Below are 20,291 nucleotides of genomic sequence, written 5' to 3' on the forward strand. Positions count from 1 at the left end.
AACAGACATAGACTTTCAGACATAAGATTTAGTAGCCCAGAACATTTGAATTTAAAAAGTAAGGATTACATGCCAATGAAACGTACTTGAAATAGCTTAAGAATCGAGTAATTGATAGATCTTGAATCTTTATTGGCAATTGGGATTCATTATCAAAGCACTGTAAAAATGTTTCCATTGTGAATGTTTAGCATCAGTATTGCACTCGCTGATGAAAATTTGAGAAAAGTGAAAAAAAAAATCTAAACTTCCTTGAGCCTAGACAAAATGCCTTTCAGTGAGACACTACAAGAGACCACTTTGTTTAGCTTATCAAAAAAAAAAAAAAAAAGAAAAAAAAAAAACCTGAGCAGTGGTTTAATTAGAATAAGAAAGTATGTTTTTCAGCAAAACATATCTTTAATCTACCTGGGAAAGTGATAATATAAAGCAATGGCTTGGAGCTACAGTTGATACCTTCAGATTAAAAGGTTCACAGACAATTTCTGTTATTCTTTGACACCAAAGATGGCTCATGATTGGAACAAACTACCTAAAGAAATGGTGAATTTTTCATCTTTCGATTCTTTTATATCAAGACTGGCTATTAAACATGAAATGGGTGTTATGGTAACTGATGTAGAGATCACATGGAAGAAATAGTGATCCCTTATGACTGAACTGCGTGGATCTGTAGCAGTTGAACAACATCCAAGCTTTTCAGTTTTAACCTGTTTGCAAGAAAACCAAAACCCACTGTTATGTCATTAATAGCAAGAGTTAAGCAGCAAGGCTAATCTCGAATGAAAGTATTTCTCTACTGGACTCTCAGATTTATAATAAAACATACAGGAAGGTATTAAAATATAAGCAAAACCCCCAGTAATATTGTTATTTTTTTAGTAAACACACTTGTGAAATGTTCTCTTTTTATCTTAAAAACCAAAAGTGAAGTATTTGCACAGGTCTATTGGTGCTAAAGAAATTACACTGAAATTATTTAATAAACTTAAATACAGTAAACATCTGAAATACTAAACATGAAAAAACATAAAAGACATTCATAGTTATACCATCCTATTTTTCCTGAGGTAGTTGCACTTGCTTCTTGAAAACCTTTGACAAGACTCTATTTAGAGATACTGCTTTGAAAACATAATTGAGTGCTTTTCATTCCTTAGATTTTCTATTACATATTTATTTTCCTAATTAATTTAGCCATACAAAAGTATGCCTATTCAAGGCTGGAGGCAGACAAACAGTTGTAAACAAAATAACTCCCCACACACACCTACTTCCTGTAATCCATTTGAAATTGCTCTTGATATTTAGATAAACATAGCATCTTTGTTCTGCATCCCTCAATAGAAGTCGTGATTAGAAAACAGAGTTCCATAATTTATTGCTGTGGCTCCTATTATAATACCATTGCAGGCCAAGGCTGAAGGGAAAGGATTTAAGAAAATATATACCTAGAGAATTTTTGCATAACATTGGTGCACTAAGCTGTTTTTTGGGTGCAGGAAGCACAGGTGACCTGACATTCCCACAGACTAGCACTCCAGGACTGAATGAACAGTGAATAAGTCACAGCCAATGGTCACAGCATCCTGCAAACCTCTCATTAGTCCACTTTCAACGGGAATATTAACCAGCATCATGTCAAAGGTCGGAGAGGTGATTTATGCCTTTCTCATCCTCTGCTTATTTAAAGAGACCATTCTCAGATGCTTAGGTCCAGCTCCTGCCAACCTCCCAGTCCTCACACAGCAGCCACAGCAACAGTTTCTAATAGAAGGATGGAAAAAACCTGGCTTGTGTACATGTAGAGTGAGAACTCGGTCCTGCAATGCTTGTGCAAACAGCTCCACCAACGTAGATGGAAATTTAAACATCAAACCCTAAATCAATATAACCATGTGCCATTAGAGAACAGCAGTTCTCAAAGTGAGCTGATGGACAAGCAACTATTCTTTCCAAGCAAAGCCATGGAAGTAAAATTACAGAAAGAAGTAAAGGTTTGGAAGAGAAAACATAAGAAAAAATTCAGGAAATCTTAAACTGCCCCTCAGCTGCAGAGAGGTTCCTGGCTGCCACCCAACCCCCATCAGGGGGCTGCTGATCTGTGATTAAGCAAGTTACCTAGTCGGGCAAACGGTACTAAAACCTGTGTACAAACACTACTAATCCACCTTCTTTAGGAACATTCCACCTCTTTCAGATCTGTCAGATGTCACGAAACCCCTCAGATAGGAATGAAACTAAACTGATCCAAATCAGCAGAGAAATGAACTCCTGTAACAGCTTTTTTTTGCCTTTTTTTTGGTTGTTTGGACCTGCTTTTTATTCCCAGTAAATTTCAAGAGAGTTTGGCTGTTGAAATAATGGATGAAGAAGCAGCATGTTAATGCTGGTTTTAATGCATTTTATCTTGAAAAAAAGGTAGATCAGTTCTTGGCAAATACAGACCTATTTCCATAAATTAACCCTATGACTTAAAATAAATCCCCAGAAAGCCTTTTTCCCACTGCTCTTAGGAAGCAGCATTTCTGTCATTCTAAGCATCCATCCTGCTTAAAATTCTTCTGCCTGAACAAAAAGCATTTCAGGGGGAAAGAAAAAAAAAATCAAAGCCATCTTGCAAAGTCCAGAAAGCATAAACAAGAAGTAAAAGTAAATACCTACAAGTGCAATCAGTCTCTTATTCATGCCACCTCGCACGGGTGTTATTTTTGCAGGTACAGGAAGGCGGCAATCAACGGCAGGGGTGGGGAGGGGGAAGCTGTTTTCTGTAGACAGCAATTTTTTCGCGCAGGCCCGGGGTGTTGTCGGTGCGCGTTACTATTTCTGCACACACGCGCGCACACGTCCGCGCGCACCTGCGGGCGCTGCCGCCCGGCCCCCGCGCTGCCCGCGCCCGCTCGGCCCTCAGCCCCGCGCGGGGGGCGGGGCGGGGGCGGGGCCTCGCCGTGACGCGGCGCGGGGGGCGGGGCCGTACAAACAAGCTGGCGCGGGCGCGGGTTGCGCCGCTTCCCGGCGGGCGAGGCGGGCGGCAGCGGGCGCCGCTTTCCCCGCGCGCCGCTTTCCCCGCACGCCGCTTTCCCCGCACGCCGCTTTCCCCGCACGCCGCTTTCCCCGCGCGCCGCTTTCCCCGCACGCCGCCGCGGGCGCGCTTCCCTCCCGGCTCCGCCGCCGGCACCCGCGGGCGCCCATGGAACAGCGGGGTGGGCGCTGCCCTACGGCTCCGCGCCCCGGCGGTGAGTGATGCGCGGTGCTGGGGTGCGGCGGCGGCTGCTGCTGCCGCGGGAAGTTTGGGGTGGAAGCGGGGGTCGGCGGCGGGGCGATGGCGGAGGGGTCTGTCGCTTCCCGGCGTGTCCAGGCGCTGGCATCCTGCGCTGCCTCTTGCCCCTCCGCCCGGCACCTGCTCCCGGCAGGTGGGAGCTCCGCGCCCGCGGGAGGCGAGCGCCGCACCGCACCGCGCCGCGCCGCTCCGGGGCTGGGGAGCGTCTGACCCACCGTGTAGAACCGGCCGTCCCCAGCCCGGGGCGGGGATACGCTACCCCGCACCCTCCTTACTCACCATGTCGGGCGCTGGGGGGCATTGCTGTCGGGGGTAAAAAGGAAAAAAGTGTTTGGCCAGCACCTGGGTTATAGATCTGGCCAGATTTGACCCCTGGGCACTTTATTTCTTTACCTTCTTATTTCCCTTGTGCTTAAATGACAGCGGCATGTAACGGCAGAATGACAGGGCTGTGGAAACAGGGTGGCAGAGCACGGGGTTCCTGCCTGACAGCAGAACAACTTGCAGAAGCTCCTCCGAGCATCTTTGATCCGTTCCCACGCTGCGTGCTGAAGCTGGCTGGGTGCAGCGTGCTGAATTGGAAGCTGGCAAGCTGTGTAGGGCTGGAGGGCAAAGTGGTCCTTGGGGGCTGGCAGGCGAGCACAAAGCTTTAACTCGAGCTCACTTCTGTTTTGAAGGACTAGCTCCCTAGAGCAGTACAGGAAAGGCTTGGTTACTGCAGTTCTCAGTGTGCTTTCTAGGGATAAGGCTGTAAGAGGTTCAGATTTTTTGTTGGTAAAAGGATGCTGTGGAAGAGAAGGGTGGCAGTCCCCAGCTGGAAATGTTCTGGTTTGGTCTTGTCTTCCAGCCCTTCCAAAGATCAGGAAAGGGTACCCAGCTAAGTACAGGCAATTCAATCACCTCAGTTGGCTGGGAATTAACATGTATGTAGTTCTCTTTCTTCCCTATGTTAGCGCAGTAGGTTGAGGGCTTTCCCCATTCCAAGACTGTTCCTCTTTGTATACTGGGGAGGAAAAAAAAATATCAGTGAAGTCCTATGAATACCAGCCTTAAATGTCATGGGGATGGAGTGTCTGCAGGGTGTCTCTCCTGGCATGAGAGAACCGTTCATTGCCCACTCCCACTGAGAGCCTCTGCAGTATATATGGCAAGTGGAACATTTAGTAGAACAGGTTCAATTCAGTATGTGCCCATATGTTGTCTGGCTATCAAACTTAATATGTAAATATATATATATATATATATATATATATATATAAAAAATAACTATTACAACTTGCATCTGCCAGGATTTTTTGCACTCTTGAACAAGTGCATTTCCCACATTGCTCAGAAATGAGCACCTGCCTATCAGTAAGAGCACAGTTAGTGACTTCAGCTTTAGGTATCTCTTGCACATTCACCTTTTCAGTACTCACTCTGTTTTGTTTTGGGTTTTGTTGCTGTTATTTTTTTATTTTTGGAAAATGCAGAGGTGTTTGATTTTATATAGCCAAAGAAATGCCCCTGGTGGGTCAGCAGCAAGATTATGCATCTGAAGCAAAGCCAGCTGCTGCAGTGGAGAGGCATTAATTTGACAGAGCAAATTCCAGCCCCAGCATTGCCAGGTTCCAGTCTGTGTCCCCTCCTTGTCAGGATACAGCCCTGGTTATTCTGAGTTAGCCATATGCTTCCACAGGTATTACAGAAAAACAGAGTGGGTGGAAACCAGTTTTCCAATATCCAAGAATATATGCATGTATAGATACATATAACTCTTCTGCTTTTCGTTAGAGGAAACAAGAAATGTTCTTATTAGTCTGACTAGCAGGGGATCTCTCCCTTGCCTCTTCTAGAAATGCCACTCAGAGCCGAAAAGCTGTCAGAGCCAAAAAAATAGGTCAAAGCTGATGGATTTCCATGAAAAGTTTTGGTAATTAGAAAAAAAACTGAAAATGTGTCTGGGCAGTCCAAAATGGAAGATCCTGCTGGGTCATCTCACTTCTCACTCTGGAGCATGAGGGTTCCCTCCAGATCACCATCTAGTGCTTTGCTTAGTAAATTGATTGGTTTAGCTAAGTCTAATACAGTCACAACCTCACCAGTACACACTCTGCTCCAGTGTTATTCTGAAGGCAGGATGGTGAAGGACATAAAAATCAGCTTGGAATATGAACTAAAATATCATTTGGAATATGAAATAAAAGATGATTATTTGGAGGTTTGGAGAGGGTTTTTTCGTTTGTTTGTTTTATTGATGTTTTAAGTGTATTTCTGGTATTTGAAAGGGGGCCCACAGCTACAGGCAATGGTAAGAAATTGCTTGGCAGGGGAAATAAGAATGGGATTGCTTAATCTGCTGTGTTCCCTTTTCCAATACATCCAGTTAAGGTGAGCCTTTGTACAGAAAGGGAGCAAGAGAGGACAGAGCTGTCCTTTCACACAGGTTGTTTTCTTGGGGACAGCTTTGATGAATTAGGAAGCAACTCTATTAACTGTGCAGTAGATTTCTGCTTCCGAAGTAGAATGTGACCCATTTTGCTTGGAAAGTAGGGTATGGAGTAATTTCTGGATTTTTTAAATTGAACATTTGTGTTTGTGAGGGATAGAAAAGGCAGTGGCTCAGTGTACCCTTTCTCTTTATGAAAAAAAAACGAGTCCTGACAGGTATTAAAAATGCTAGAAAGTGGTAGAGGGATTCCATATTAGCATTCAGTACAAAAATTTCTGTGCACCCTGAGCTTTTCAAGTTTATTTTTATTCTGCTGTAATGTCCCATTTTATTTTTACCTGCATGAGATTCTCTGAAATCTAGGGTATTCTCTCTTCTAAAAATTTTTATGGTCTCTTGGCATGAAAGATTGCAGTGGTCCCTTCTGACCTCAAGAAAAAAAGTGCATGTTATATATAACTACAGTCTATTATAAATTTGGTACTTTATTGCTCACATTGGAGCTGAACTCCTTCTTTAGAAGTCATGAACTGATGACCTAGCTAATTTGTATAAACTGTATTTATCACAGCAGGTGCAGAAATATAGCAGATTTCAGCCAAAAATACTTCCCACCAAGTCAGCCTTTCTCAGCTTAAGTTCTCCTAACTGAAATTTAGAGACTTTTTAAAGTATATTCTTGAAGCCTTAGAGCTGATAGACAATATGTCATCTTAACAGCACTGAAATTATGATTAGATTTCTTAACATGCTGACTATAGAAGTTATAGCCATGGTTTAATCTCTATTGGTTGTGCAGCATTTTTTAATATAATTTGGGATATGTACTTAGCCAATATCATTTAGGCACTGTAATACAGGTGCACACAGTTACTTATCTTTTCACCTTCCCTCTTAATGCACAGATGGCTTTTTTATATATATCATGGGGTGATCAATAGTTTATGCCCCTAGAGATCTCTGGCTTCAGTAGTACATAGTTCTATTCAATTTAATACACTTGTCTCTGTAGCACTCACTGAAGTGGGCAATTACTTGTAGTTAGTTACTGAAAACTGGATTTTGAGCATTTCATTGGCACACGTTTAAAACTTTTGTTAAAATGTGATTAAAAAGCAGTGGTGTAGGGGAAAGTGTGGGAAGCATTTCTTCGTGAAGAGGGCATTGTGAGACAGTTTAATAGTTAAAAATAGCAAAATGCAGAATACATTTCCAAGGAAAAAAAAGTTTCATAAACCATATTAGAGTTGTTTTCAAAACATTTTCTCCCTTTCCTGCTTTTTACTGAGCTTTAAGTGATAGCTGTGCTGGAGAGTTTAATGCAAACTGGATACAAAGTGTCACTTGAAAGAACTCATATAAAGAACTAAGGAATCTATCCTATGGCAGACACCATTTATTCTGGAAGGATAGGAACATATATTGTTCGTATCGATGAGTTCTTGAAGAATTTCAAGTACACTACAATTGATCTAGTTCAGCTTTTTTGAACACATCACTGAATACAAACATTCGGATCACTGACTTTTCATCAGTTTAGAAAGCTGTTTGCAGAGTTGGTTAGCTCAGTTATGGATTTTTTTTTTCCAGTATAAGAAGCCAGCACAGCAGATGTGTGGGTTGTACTGCACAGCTAGTTTTAACCAGCAATGTTAGTCTTATGTTTTGCAGTATTTGAGTGCTCAAATACGCACAAAGGAAAATAGTCCACAAGCTGTCCTGAGGTTCTATCACATCTGCAAAACTAAATATACTTTGAGAACAGAATGTCTCCCTCAGATTTTCAGCTCTAATCTCCCTCTAGAGACAAACTTTAGCAACTGATCTATGGTTCTCATTCAGGCCAGACGGTGCTTTTTTAGATGCCTGGGCAAAGATGTCTCTAGTGAAGGGCTTCAGTTCTGCAAGGAGGGAAAGTGAGGACATCTGAAACTTAACCTGTTCATCCTCAGTCCCTAGAGAACCATAAAAACACAGCTTCTCTTTAATGGCAGTGAAGTCACCTGCATGTTCATGGATAGGATGTGGTCCTCCCTCTCCTAGTCACTGTCCTGGTAGTAACTGTGTCCCATTAGCTCTGCTAGACCTCTTGGTGTGTTGCTGTGGGCTTTGTTGTGAAATATCCCCCTGTCAGATTTGCCAGCAGACTCTACCTGAGGCTTACTGACTGCCTTCAGACACTCCTTATGTTCCCTCCTACCTGCTTCGGCAGCTAACTCGAATATTCTTATGAAAGTTCAGAGCTAAATTCACCCCTGCCCCTAGCAAAACTGGACTAATCAGTCCAGTCAAAAACTACCGTACTTTGTTAATGCTAATTAAACTAAAAATTATATATAATCTAAGTAGTTTAGGCCATTCCATTGAGTGAGGATAAATGTACTGAGGCATTAAAATACCTTGGTAATATGGTAAGAGATAGTCAGAAGTCATAAAATAGTGAAGCATGTTTGAAAGCGCACTGTAATATGCTTGCAAATCAATGAAATATGGCAGCTGTGGCCCTCATAATGCATTTACTGAGAAAAGCTTCAATTTATTTCCAAGTTACTATTACTTTTGAATAGGTTTTAATCATGCAAGCTGATTTGATTGGCAATGTCCACATTGAATCTTGTTGAATAAACAGTATAGAACACTTTGCTAATTAATTGGAGAAAGCTGAAGAAAAGATTAAGCAAAAGCAATCAGACTTTTTGAAAAGTATTGTTATGATCTTCAAAGCACCATTTAACATACACTGTGTTTCTTTTACCAACTTGCTCATTTACTTGTAGCAAATACAATAGTAATGACTGTCAAATTTTTGTACTAATCTGGAATACAAAGTCATTGGGTGAAGTCATGTATGCTCTGCATGACTTGTGGAGGCAGTGAAGAGAATTCTTAAAGCAGAAAAGTAATTTGGCAGAGTGGCTGCTATAAACTCCTCAGTGCATGCTTCTTATTGTTGAAATGCTTTTTTGGACCCACAAATTATAAAACTATGGAATACATGTTTGCATTATTTTATATAAACTGCTGTAATTCTAGCCACTGAACTGCAGATCTCCATCAAACGTTAAAGAGAACATAAGAGAAGAAAGTTGAATGACAGCAAATTTATATGCTGTTTTATTCCTGGACACCACTTTGCCCACACAACATACATTTAGTGCTGAATTTAGAGGCACGGTCATGTCCATTGTTTTGCATTAGTCTAATACAACAAAATAATTGATCCAGATATCAAACCTATACAGTCTGAGAGAAACAAAAGAGAATGGAAAGAAAAGGCAGACAAAGCTTTATTGCTTGCAAGGAAAACAATGATAGCATATAGGTACTTTGAATGGCATAATTACTGATATGGTTCATTGGGCGTGTGGAAAGGCAGTAAATGCTACAGATACCGTAGGAGTGTTCTGCAGTATAAGAACACCTGATGCACACCTGAACAAATAGCTGGGGAGGAACAATGAAATCCTGTATGCCTGAAACAGAAGATATGCACATGTTATTCTGAGGTCTCATGTTGTAACAGCAAACAGTTGGTTTTCTTTGTTTAGAAAAAGCTATCCTCCAAAAAGTATGAGTTAGGAATGGGAAGACACTGAGGCAGAGCTCCACTGAAGCTGAAAAAGATTTCTGAGGTGAGGCCCTTGGTACCACACCTGTAATACACACCTGATTTCAAAGAGCACTGCCAGCCAAAACAAGAGTAGAGCAACAGTTAAGAGGCACCTCGCTGTGCCTTTTATTTCTGTCAAACCTTCCCATGCTACACTCAGCCACAAGAAGGCTTGAATAAAAAAAAAGTTGATAACTGAGTAGTACATACATACTGAATTAAAAATGAACAGTCTCAATGAAGTGGTACATATAGTTCATTAAAAAAAAAAAAGCCAGCAGTGTGTTGTCATTAATATCTGAGATAAGAGCTAACAGTTAATCTTCCAGAGATAGACAGCCTATTGCAGAACTTGGTGATTAGCACAGCATATTTCAATAGAAGAAATAAGGGTTCCTACCATTAGGTTTTAACTCCTTTCAACAACAGTTCAACCTGTTCCTCACTGGAATCCTATTATGCTTTTCCAGTAAGGTGTTAAGACAACAACTCAGGCTTACTATTTATGGAGCTAGTGACTCTTAAAATATACTCTAAAGTAAGTGGCTATTCCTTTAATCTGTGACCTTAAAATTCAGCAAGAGTTGATGTTTTGTTGCTCTCAATGCACTGAACTGCCCATCAATCACTGATCCAACCCATCTGGTGCTCTACCATTTGTTCACGTTTCTGCTGAATATGGTGGCAGCATGGCTCAGTGGGGACATCCAGCACGAATTTACCTATATTGAATTGTCTGTCACCCAGTGTCCCCCCACCAACAGCCTCAGTGCAAGGCTAATAACTAAGATTATTTCTCGTTAAAACCGAAGTAGGTTAAGCTGAGAAAGATTAACAGGAATGGTGAGGACAGGGAAAGAGAGAAGAAGATTCATGATGACAGCCAAAATGGAGCTCTTTCAGCCAAATAAAACTTAAGTGACCAAAATTCCTCTGCAAAGTTGCCTGATACGAGACACCACAGAACATCCCAGGGCATGCCCAGGAGCTCAAAGCCTGCAGGCACACAGGGAAGCACACACTCTTTTGTCTTCGCATCTATCATGAAACTTTGCTTCCCTCTCCTCTCAGCCTTGATTTTCAATAATATCGCTGCCTTGTAGCCCTTTGAAAGTGATTTTTAAAAAAAGGAAAGCATAAAAGTAATAATCAGCAGCAAACATCAGGAAGCAGATCTGTGCCATTCAGGATGGAGTTGTGACCTCTGTGAATGCAAAGCTATCAAACAGAACTTTCTAGATCACTTAGTAACACATCATTAGTCCTTCTCACACTGGGACTTAGCTTATTGTGGAAAAGTCATTAGTTTCTTTTCAGATTCTCTGGAGAATTTCCAAAACCTTGCCCTTGTATTTCCTCAGATTGTTCGTGTGTAATTTCGTATTTCAGCCCCTGTTAGCCAGTACAGTACATGCCGTTCCAAGCTTAAATTCATACTTACAGTAGCCTACTAAGGCAAAGCAGTGAGGTGCCCTGCCATCATGGCCTTCACTTCTAGATGGAGTTAGACAATACCAAAATCATACTTCTACCAGCCGTCTGCTAAGGTTAAGTCTTTGGAAGGCATCTTAATTTAGGGAGTTTGTATACACAGTCTGCTCATAACATGGCAATCTAGCAACTATACTATGTGTGAGGCCATTAAGATTTCACTTCAAACATTGCATTAGAAACGCCCTGACCTTTAAATGGAGTTTAGTGGCAGTATATAGTTGTCTTTTGATAAAGTGTGGAGTTGTTTACGTCACAGCAGCTTTGTTGGCTAACTCAACCTTCAAAAGTACCCATTGTGTATTTTGTTTTTCCTGAGTATCATGACTAGAACCACAGCTCTCTTAACATTTTGTTGATGCCGTCATACTGTAGTCTATGGTTTCATTATCTCGCCTTTTTGCAGGGCCAGAGTGCATACCACCTGACTCTGTCCCTAGAAACCCTAAACACAAGACAAGTGTTAACTTCACTTAAGAATTACACAAAAATTCAACTTTTCCTTGGTCTCCTACTCACCCAGAGCTCCTCCTGATGTCTTCCTAGGAGAAAGTTACTTCCCCACAGTTGGGCAGCTCTGTCGATATTGCACGAGCCTTTTTCCCGGGAGGCTTTACTTCTAAGGTTGCTGTCATATGGTCCTTTAGAAGGCTATGGTTCCCAGACTTCTTAAAGACCCTCAGCTTTAAGAAATGCTCTTTTGATCCAGTTCACACCTTTTCCTTTTTATGTTTTGTTTCTAAGATAAGCCTATTCTTGTAGATTTAAAAAAAAAAAAAAAGGCACTTAATTTTATTGTAATTGTGGTTCAACTCCAATGAAATCAGACTTTAAAAAAATAATTTAAAAATACTTTGGATGAATCTTGGGTGCAAGAGAGAGATTCAGAATGATCATGTTTCCTGATGACTGGAAATCATTTTCTTGTGGCATTATTGTATGTGCCTGTCTTTTAAAGAATTTAATTATACGAAATGATCTATGCGCCTACAGTTGGGAAAGCTAAAGAAGCTTGTTCAGTTGTGAAAAGCAAAAGATACTTGCTGTGTGGCTTTAATAGTGATATGTCTGAGTATAAAATAATGTGCTTTTTTTTTCTTTTCCCTCTTTCAGCAAAGTTTCTGTTTGAGAAATACGCATTCACTCAGCAAAACAAAAACAACTTTTAGAGGTTGTTCTCTGTGGAAATCACTCTATGCCCCATTACCTGCTTGACTGAAACCAGACTAAGAACTTCTGTCATGGCAGCTTTTCTGCTGGGAGCTGTGTTGCTTATTGTTCAACCTCAGATAGTGCCTTCCAGACCGGCTGTAAATTCAAAGGCTGAGAGTTCTTCTCAGTCTGTTCAGAGAGAGCTTTTAAAGAGAACATCTCAAAAAAATGACTTCAAGGAAAACATTCATTCTAATGGATCATGCCAGCAGCTGCCGCAGACTATCATTATTGGAGTGAGAAAAGGTGGAACAAGAGCGTTGTTAGAGATGTTGAGTCTCCATCCAGATATTGCAGCAGCAGAAAGTGAAGTTCACTTCTTTGACTGGGAAGATCATTACAGAAATGGATTGAAGTGGTATATTAGTCAAATGCCATTCTCTTATCCCCATCAGATCACCGTGGAAAAAACTCCAGCATATTTCACATCACCTAAAGTGCCTGAAAGAGTTTATAACATGAACCAATCAATGAGACTTCTCCTTATTTTAAGAGATCCAAGTGAGAGAGTACTATCAGATTACACCCAAGTGTTCTATAATCACATGCAGAAGCACAAGCCGTATCCATCCATTGAACAATTTCTGATTAAAGATGGTGAACTCAATGTGGACTACAAGGCCATAAACAGAAGCTTATACTACATTCACATGCAAAACTGGCTGAAGTATTTTCCTCTTGATCATATCCACATTGTAGATGGGGATAAACTAATCAAAGATCCCTTCCCAGAAATAGAGAAGGTAGAGAGATTTTTGAAGTTATCGCCACAGATAAATGCATCAAACTTTTATTTCAATAAAACTAAAGGCTTCTACTGCCTAAGGGACAGCGGTAGAGAGCGTTGTTTACATGAATCAAAAGGACGAGCACACCCACAAGTAGATACCTGGTTACTCGAGAAACTGCATGCGTATTTCCATGAACCCAACAAGAAATTTTTTGAGCTTGTGGGCAGAACATTTGACTGGCACTCATTTGTGGCAAGTTAGTGGTAAGCTTCAGAACCTGTGTTCCAGTGTACATTTAGAAATTTTAAAAAAGGGCATTTAAGCTATAATTTATTTGTAAAATCCATAAATACTTCTGTACAGTATTAGATTCACAATTGCCATATATACTAGTTATATTTTTCTACTTGTTAAATTTGAAAACATTTTGTATTGTTTTTTCATGGTTGTTAACATTGTGTATGATGTGTCTATATGAAGAAACTAAATTATTTCCCTGCAGAAGATGCTCTCTTGAGAATGTGTTGTCTTTTTAATAAATAAGAAATTCATTTCAACAGAACCCTTCAGCATTATTTGAATACTTTGGCCTTTCTGGACTGTTTTGGACTTTCTCCTCTAATTGCTAATGAATACTCTAAGCTTTACATTTCCGTTTTTCTTGCTTTAAAATGAGGTTTAATTTCTTTTTCATTTCAAAATATTATTGTAGTTAGCAAATTGTTCCATCCTGCTTTATAAAATTATTTCCTGATAGAGTGCTGGTACTTACATGTGTTGGGACATGCAGACCCAAACAACAATGAAAGTCTCTGTGTAACAATGACATATTAACTGCTGTATTTACCTTTGTATTTACTGTTAAACAAGTGATCCTCAAATTCTTTGGCAGTACAGTGCAGGTTTCATGGCAGATTTTTAAAGATTCTGTGGGGACCAGCTTATAAAATCCAGAGGTTAGCTGCAGAAATATGGTCAACTTGAAAACTTCCTACAGTCTCTGAATGTATATATACTTCATAAAGGAGTGTTGAGAGAAGAATTTAGCAATATAGGGACATATTCAAGGTTGCTTATGACTGTTCCTACATTTTATAGCACATTTATGCTTTGCTGTCACTGAAAATGAGCGCTTAAACCAGAAAAAATAGTTGGTCTACATTCTAATAAGAAGCAACTTCATTCATATAAATACTTCCACACTTGTATCCCATCGAAGGCTGTTTTCTATAAGTTGAGCAGGTGCTTCATGCAGCTGAAAATTGCCCGTAGAACACTGTTCATTTAATCTCCTTCCAAGAACCACGATGCCAAGTCTTGATTAGACTTATGTGTTGTGGAGTTAACCCCAATTCTAGGAACTTTTATGGTCTTCCATCAGCTTGAAATGAAAGTTAATTGTTACTACACTAGTAAAAATTACACTTCTCCTTGTCTGCAGTAATTATGATGTCTTGTTAGCCATCAGTTTCTGGAGTTAGAGTTAATCCAGTTTTCACACAAGGATTCTATGCTACTTCCATTCTGAGCTCCTAATTTTTTTTTTATGATCTTGAGTTTAGCTGTTGAATGTGCAGTGCAACACCCTGTAAATTTGAACTTGTAACTGTTTGTTACAATCCTTTATAAAATTTAAATGTAGATTCATTAATTTTTTTCTGGTGAGATGGTGCAAACTTGGGCACAATGACAAGGTACTGTCTGGATGCAATTATCTCATATTGTGCTGCTTGCATGAAAATTTGTAGATGCTGCCCCTCTCTCTCCTGCTCCTTGTGCACCTGCCCAAGCTGTATTCAACCTCAGAGAGGTTGGTGGTGTTTTATAAAGTAGAGCTTTGACAAAAGCCTGCGAGGAAATGGTATTGTACTCAATAAAATATTTTCTGAATTGCATCCTTCCTTTCTCTTTTGTTCATCAGTTTCTAGTTTGGAAGACCAGAATTTAGCATTCAACTCCTGTTTAGAGTCTAGTTAAATATTATGCAAGAATTTAGCCATAACTGAGTGGATTGTTCAAAAAGCAGTTTGCTACTGGGTTGTCCCTGTATGGTTCGTTGCTGACCCAGAATATACAATGAGGAGGGAAAGTTTCTGGTGGCAGTATTGCCAAATCTTACATGAGGCAGATGCCAAAAGTAACAGGATTATAGTACCAGCATGCTCCTATTGAAGTTTTAGAAAAGAGAAATTCAAAGGGTTTTGTGTAATGTGGGCCATTTTTTTTTTTCTACACTCATCATCACATTTCCTTGCTTATTTGATCTCTGTAGGAGCCATCTAGGCCCTTCACTAGTGCCTGTGTACAGTCCCAGACTAAGGCCACCACATTCACCTGCTTTTTGCTGAGAAAGGAAGAATACTGCCAGTGTACGTGACCAGGAGCCAGAGCACTAGAGGAAGACGTGGTTGCATCAAAATCACCTGAGCAGGTCATACAGGGCAGCATCAGGCATAAGTGTTGAACTGTGAATGCCAGAGCAATATTGATACCTGATATTGGTACTGAGAATACTTTTAGATGTATCATGCTACTTGATACTAGTATCTTGCCTGTCCCTGAGCAGGACGCATGCACATATATGCATATATATGCCCTGCACTGTATATGGCTTGTCTCTGTAGAAAGAGAAGTAGAACATGAACCATTGGGTCACTATTGCTGTGTTAGTGCTAGGACCTCATAGCATATTCTCTGTAGGATCAGGAGGTGAAGTGACCACTTCAGGGGGACATCCTGAAGCAGAAGCTCACATGACTCATGCCCTAGACCCTAAGCTCAAAGAAGCCCACAGACAGCATGTCATACCAAACATGTGTGCCTTGTGCAGGATGGCATGATTGTTCAATACCTTATCCTGGAGGCTGCACAGCTAGCTGTGTGGTGGCTATGATGGAGACAGACATAAACTACACCTACAGTAATAATAATGGTAATATTTACTTGCCATATATGCCATAAGTTCAAGCATTACAATACTTGATTCTATGATTCTAAGCATAAATTTTCAGTTTAACAAGAGCAACGTTCACTTCTTTCCACAGATTTATTACTATGTTTAAATATATTTGCCAGACTGTTTCTAAAGAAGTGCTAAACAACAAAGGCCAACGGAAGAAAGCAAAGAGAGAATGAAAGAAAGAGGCTAAAGCATGTTCTGATTTGGATGGTAGAAACACTGACAGGGAGCTTTGAAGTCATGCCATATCTATTCCTAACAGGAAAAAAAAATCTCTGAAAATACCATTCCAGTGTTATGCAATACAGGTATTTATTTCTGTAAAAATTTACCATCTCAGGTTTAAAGTACAACCACTTTGTTGCTCCAGAGGCCTGTTTCCTCAGGGCACCTAGCCAAGTCTGTGATCATTCTTGCACCTATAAAACAAATACAGCACTTTATGAGAATTCAATGTCCAACTCAAAGCCTACCACTCCCCTTGAGTACAAGAAGCAATGCCAATCACGTCATTAGTCAGGGTGGCACTGTAGGACTAATTCTTGCCCTTTGCTTCACAACATGGATTAGCGTGAGTCTTTGAAAGCCAGAGACTGTACCTGCAGAGGACAAAGTTTAAACTATACTGTTTATCACATGAACACTGCTGGAAGAGTATGAAAAGGGAAAGAAGTCTCCTAGGGAAAAAAACCCCAAATTTATTCGTCAAGAGTATTGCTACATCTGCTGGTGGTGCTATATGATCCTTTTACATGTGCTTTGCTGTTCGTTGTACGCTTTTACTGATGTTGTAGGTGAATTAACATCTACTGTGCTTGAATAAATTAACATTGTTTTGGAACACCTCAAAAAAAAATCCATTTTTTTTTTAAGTCTTGCTTGAGCCTATTTGCATTGGGAATATGGTAGTGTTATCCTCATTGATGAGTGTGTGAGACTTACCAACGCAGAATATTTTAGATGAAAACTTTGTTACTTTGGTGCTCAAAGCTAATCATTTCATGTTTCCTTGTCTACATGCATTTTCAGACCCAGTTTCTGCAGAAAGCCAGGATTCTCAATCCTTGTTGTCATCCACACAGATTTCAAATGTCTAAAGAGAAATAAGATGAGGTAAGACGTATTTCCATGAATCTTTCTTCTGCTTTATCTAGCATGGCTGACCAGACACTTAAGAAAGTTCACACGTGCACCCCACAAGTAAGAAGTGCTTCTCAGAGGAGTATCCCTTCTCCTTTCTCTTTTTCAACATCTGTGATTTGAAAGTCCTAATGAATGAAATTTTGTAGAAGTATATTAGTAGCTGTTCTCTAATACAGTAATAAAGTAATAAACAGTAATAAGGCAGAAGTATTAAATTAAATTAACATATGTCAACAAAGTGTGTTGAACATGCTACTAGGTATGTACCAGCTGAAATAGGTACGTGCCCCTACAGCTGTAACATTATTCTTTTCTCATTCTTAACCCAGCAACTTCCATTTATATGACTGCCTAAATTCCAGTTATACCAGAAAGATTGTATGTTCAATGTTAATTCCTTCATTTTGCAATTGCATTGGAAAGGCCAGTACAAATGGAAGCCACGGAAATATCCTGAGTGAAAAAAACTTTTATTAACATTTTACTTACCAAAAATAAATGAAATTGCATTTATGTCTCGTAGAATATTAGCAAAGGAGAAGAGTGTTATCTTTTCTTGCAACAATAACTCATCCATAGTAAATTTTCTACTTAACTACCACACAACAGTTGATGCAGTTTTTAAGTTAATAGTGCAATAAACTCAACAGTGATGCTGCAGATTTTAAATGCCTTCTGGGATATATAAAATATGCAAGTCAGTGTGGGGAGCAGCTGGATGCATAGGAACAGTTGGTCTCATTGGTCTGAGAACACTTTTTTTAAAATTATAACAGACGTGAATTTTTTGGCTTGGATATTACTTTGTGTCATCTACAAAAGCAATGTCTTCGATTAACTTCCAAGTCAATAATCCTATCATAATGACATCATCTTTTTACTTGTTATTGACATTATGCTCTGCCAAAACACAGTTTAAGAGCCAAACCCCAAACAGCAGGTGCATGAGGGATTCCTTAGTAAATATATATATACAAAAATTGTAATGCAACTCAGGCACATAGCTTCAATTATGAAGGCACATTGGCATGAACAAAGGACTGTTCTGAAGTGAATGGCAAAATTCTTAATCTGGATGAGGCTTACAGAAACAGGAATGTGTATGCATTCACAGTAAAAGAGCAGAACAACTAACATGCCCTCTTCTCCTTGGTTTTCAATTAATCAGGCAGCAGTATTTCAACGATGATCAGGCCACCTTCCAGGAGTCAACACAGTGCAGTCCAGATGACATTCAGTGACAAAAGGAAGAGTTCATGCAGTATTTTTTACACCAGACAGACTTCTCTGTGTATCTTCTATCACTGAATTTTGTGACATTCCTCTTTACTCTCCAGTATGCTGCTGTATCACAACTATCCTATAATTAACTATCATATTAACACTCCGGAAAACACATCCACGATCTGATGGTATTTTTGTAGAATACTGTTCAAATGAATGCGAGATCACAGCATTATGGGGTCCAAAACATACTTTGTATATGTTTGCTGTGATATATTTTAAACTTAGTTGAATAAAATTCAGATTATTTGCTCTGTGTCATTGCATTATGGGAGAAACTATCATTACACCATCACGTGTGAGTAGTTATCTAATGCATTTGGTAAATACAAATGTAAAATCAAAGGAACGTATTTTTTTGTTGCTAGAGTAGCAGTTATGTTATTGGCAATATTAAGCGATTTTTACCCATACTATGAATGGTAACAGTATTTCCTTTGTAGCAGTGGATACAGTCTGAGAACCATCCTCTTGATCCATGTAGGAGTGAGTTCTTTTTTCCTCTTGTGACTTCGTGTAAAGTACAAAGATCAGGACCGGGAAAGCATGGAATAGAATCAGATAACAAAAGTTTACTGCAACCAAAGTTTACTAAAAAAGTTTACTAAAAAAGTTTACTAACCAAACAAACATCCCTCCCCCCATCCCCCATTTACTAAACAAAACCAAACCAAACAAACACAACAAAAACCTAAAACAAAAAACACCTAAACAAAAAAAGGTTTTCCTAAACCAAAAGTTTACTAAACCAAAGGTAACATAAGTGTGCATGTGCTAGAAGAAAAGGAATTGGAACCATACCATGTCTTATTTTAGTGTCTTATCATTTTCTTGCCCGTACACGTGTTCCTGTGCAAGAGGAATAAGAGAGAAAAAAGGATCCGCTCTGCAGAAATGGAACACATAGTCCATTTTGCCTGTCGCACTGGCTGGGACCAGGGCTAGACAGCCACCTGAACAGACGAGGGCACTGGAAGTGGGTGGTAAGGGATACAGGGCTACATCTTAGCATGGCCTCTGTACCGAACTGCTGCTGGTTTGGCTGTGGGGGCATCAAGTGCATCCGCCACAATTCCCTGTATTCATATCTTTACATATAATGAACAAGCACTCAGGAAAAACAGCTTCTTGTCCAGTTATTGTCTGTGCCACCCAAACAGATAAAAGGCATCCAAATCCATCTGAGTATCAGTTGATTCCCATGCCTTAAGGCCTTTTTAAAAAGTCAGTACAGTATAATGCAATTAGATTTATTATTCACCTACGTGTCTAATCTTCCCCTTTTTTGTTTTTACGTTTTACTAAGTTTTCCATCTGCTACAAATAAAAGAGTTTGATGAATAAATGATTTACAGCCTGCAGGAGGAGAAGAGTTCATATTAAACATTTTGCAGACAGGAGACTTGCAAAAGAGGATATTTTCTCATAGAAAAAAAGAGCATCTGTGGACCAGTTGGTTTCTTGCTGACTAAGCCAACTGGATATGATGCTACTTTTGGCAGCTTCCTTGTTCTTGTGTGGGCTTCAGTTATATGAATTCCATAAGATATTTATTATTGAATATCATGCATATGATGGTTTGTGATGTTGGCATAGTTTTCTAAGTTAATTATTTAACATCAAATGATATTAAAATCCTAGTGCTATTCTTTGATACTTAAAGAACTTGAGTCAGCTAATGCTCAGACATTCATAAACTGAAAAGAAAATAATGTAAAATTTGAACTGCCTCAAATGCTCCTTTTTGTGACTCATACGAGAACTTTTTTCTTCTGCAGCCTTATGGAAGAAAGTTAAATTTCAAGCACAGTAAATAAGGGAAAGGATTTACCATCCCTTACAAATAGGGCAATGCATGAAAAATGGATTTAGCAGGTGAATTAACTGTTCATGAAGTTGAACAGGGATTGACAGCTCAGGAAAGCGAAAAGGAAAGCCATTCCTGTTCTCAGAGAAAGGGTAAAATGGGTGTCACAGCCTCTGTGAGGACCTGCAGAGTTCTGGTCTGTTCCCTTCGCCTTATCACAAGCATGAGAGTTTTACTGCCTCTGATCTGTCACCAAAAGATGCTTTTTCCTCTCCTGTGCCCCAGGTTACTGGCCTTGAATTGGTCTGTTTAGCTGCAAGTTTACTGGAAATAACAATTTAAA

General features: G+C 39.8%; 1 protein-coding gene across 6 annotated transcripts in view; it reads left to right on the forward strand.

The window, feature by feature from the left end:
- Positions 1-3,068: 3,068 nt before the first annotated feature.
- Positions 3,069-20,291, forward strand: part of HS3ST1 (heparan sulfate-glucosamine 3-sulfotransferase 1) — a 32,951-nt gene continuing 15,728 nt past the window's right edge. For 3 of the 6 annotated variants that reach the window (XR_010606120.1, XR_010606121.1, XR_010606122.1), the window contains exons 1-3: positions 3,069-3,236; positions 11,926-13,018; positions 16,744-16,827. Coding sequence is in view for 2 of the 6 variants with exons in the window: in XM_065633992.1 (XP_065490064.1) it covers positions 12,054-13,016 (963 nt within the window). In the remaining 4 variants the exon portion in view is untranslated. Of the gene's footprint in view, positions 3,237-11,925; positions 14,587-15,027; positions 15,056-16,743; positions 16,828-18,025; positions 18,173-20,291 lie in introns of those variants that run through there. The other 3 variants (XR_010606119.1, XM_065633992.1, XM_065633990.1) reach the window with 3 other exon arrangements.

The sequence above is a fragment of the Caloenas nicobarica genome, chromosome 4 (genome assembly GCF_036013445.1).
Source record: "Caloenas nicobarica isolate bCalNic1 chromosome 4, bCalNic1.hap1, whole genome shotgun sequence".
Classification (NCBI taxonomy): domain Eukaryota; kingdom Metazoa; phylum Chordata; class Aves; order Columbiformes; family Columbidae; genus Caloenas; species Caloenas nicobarica.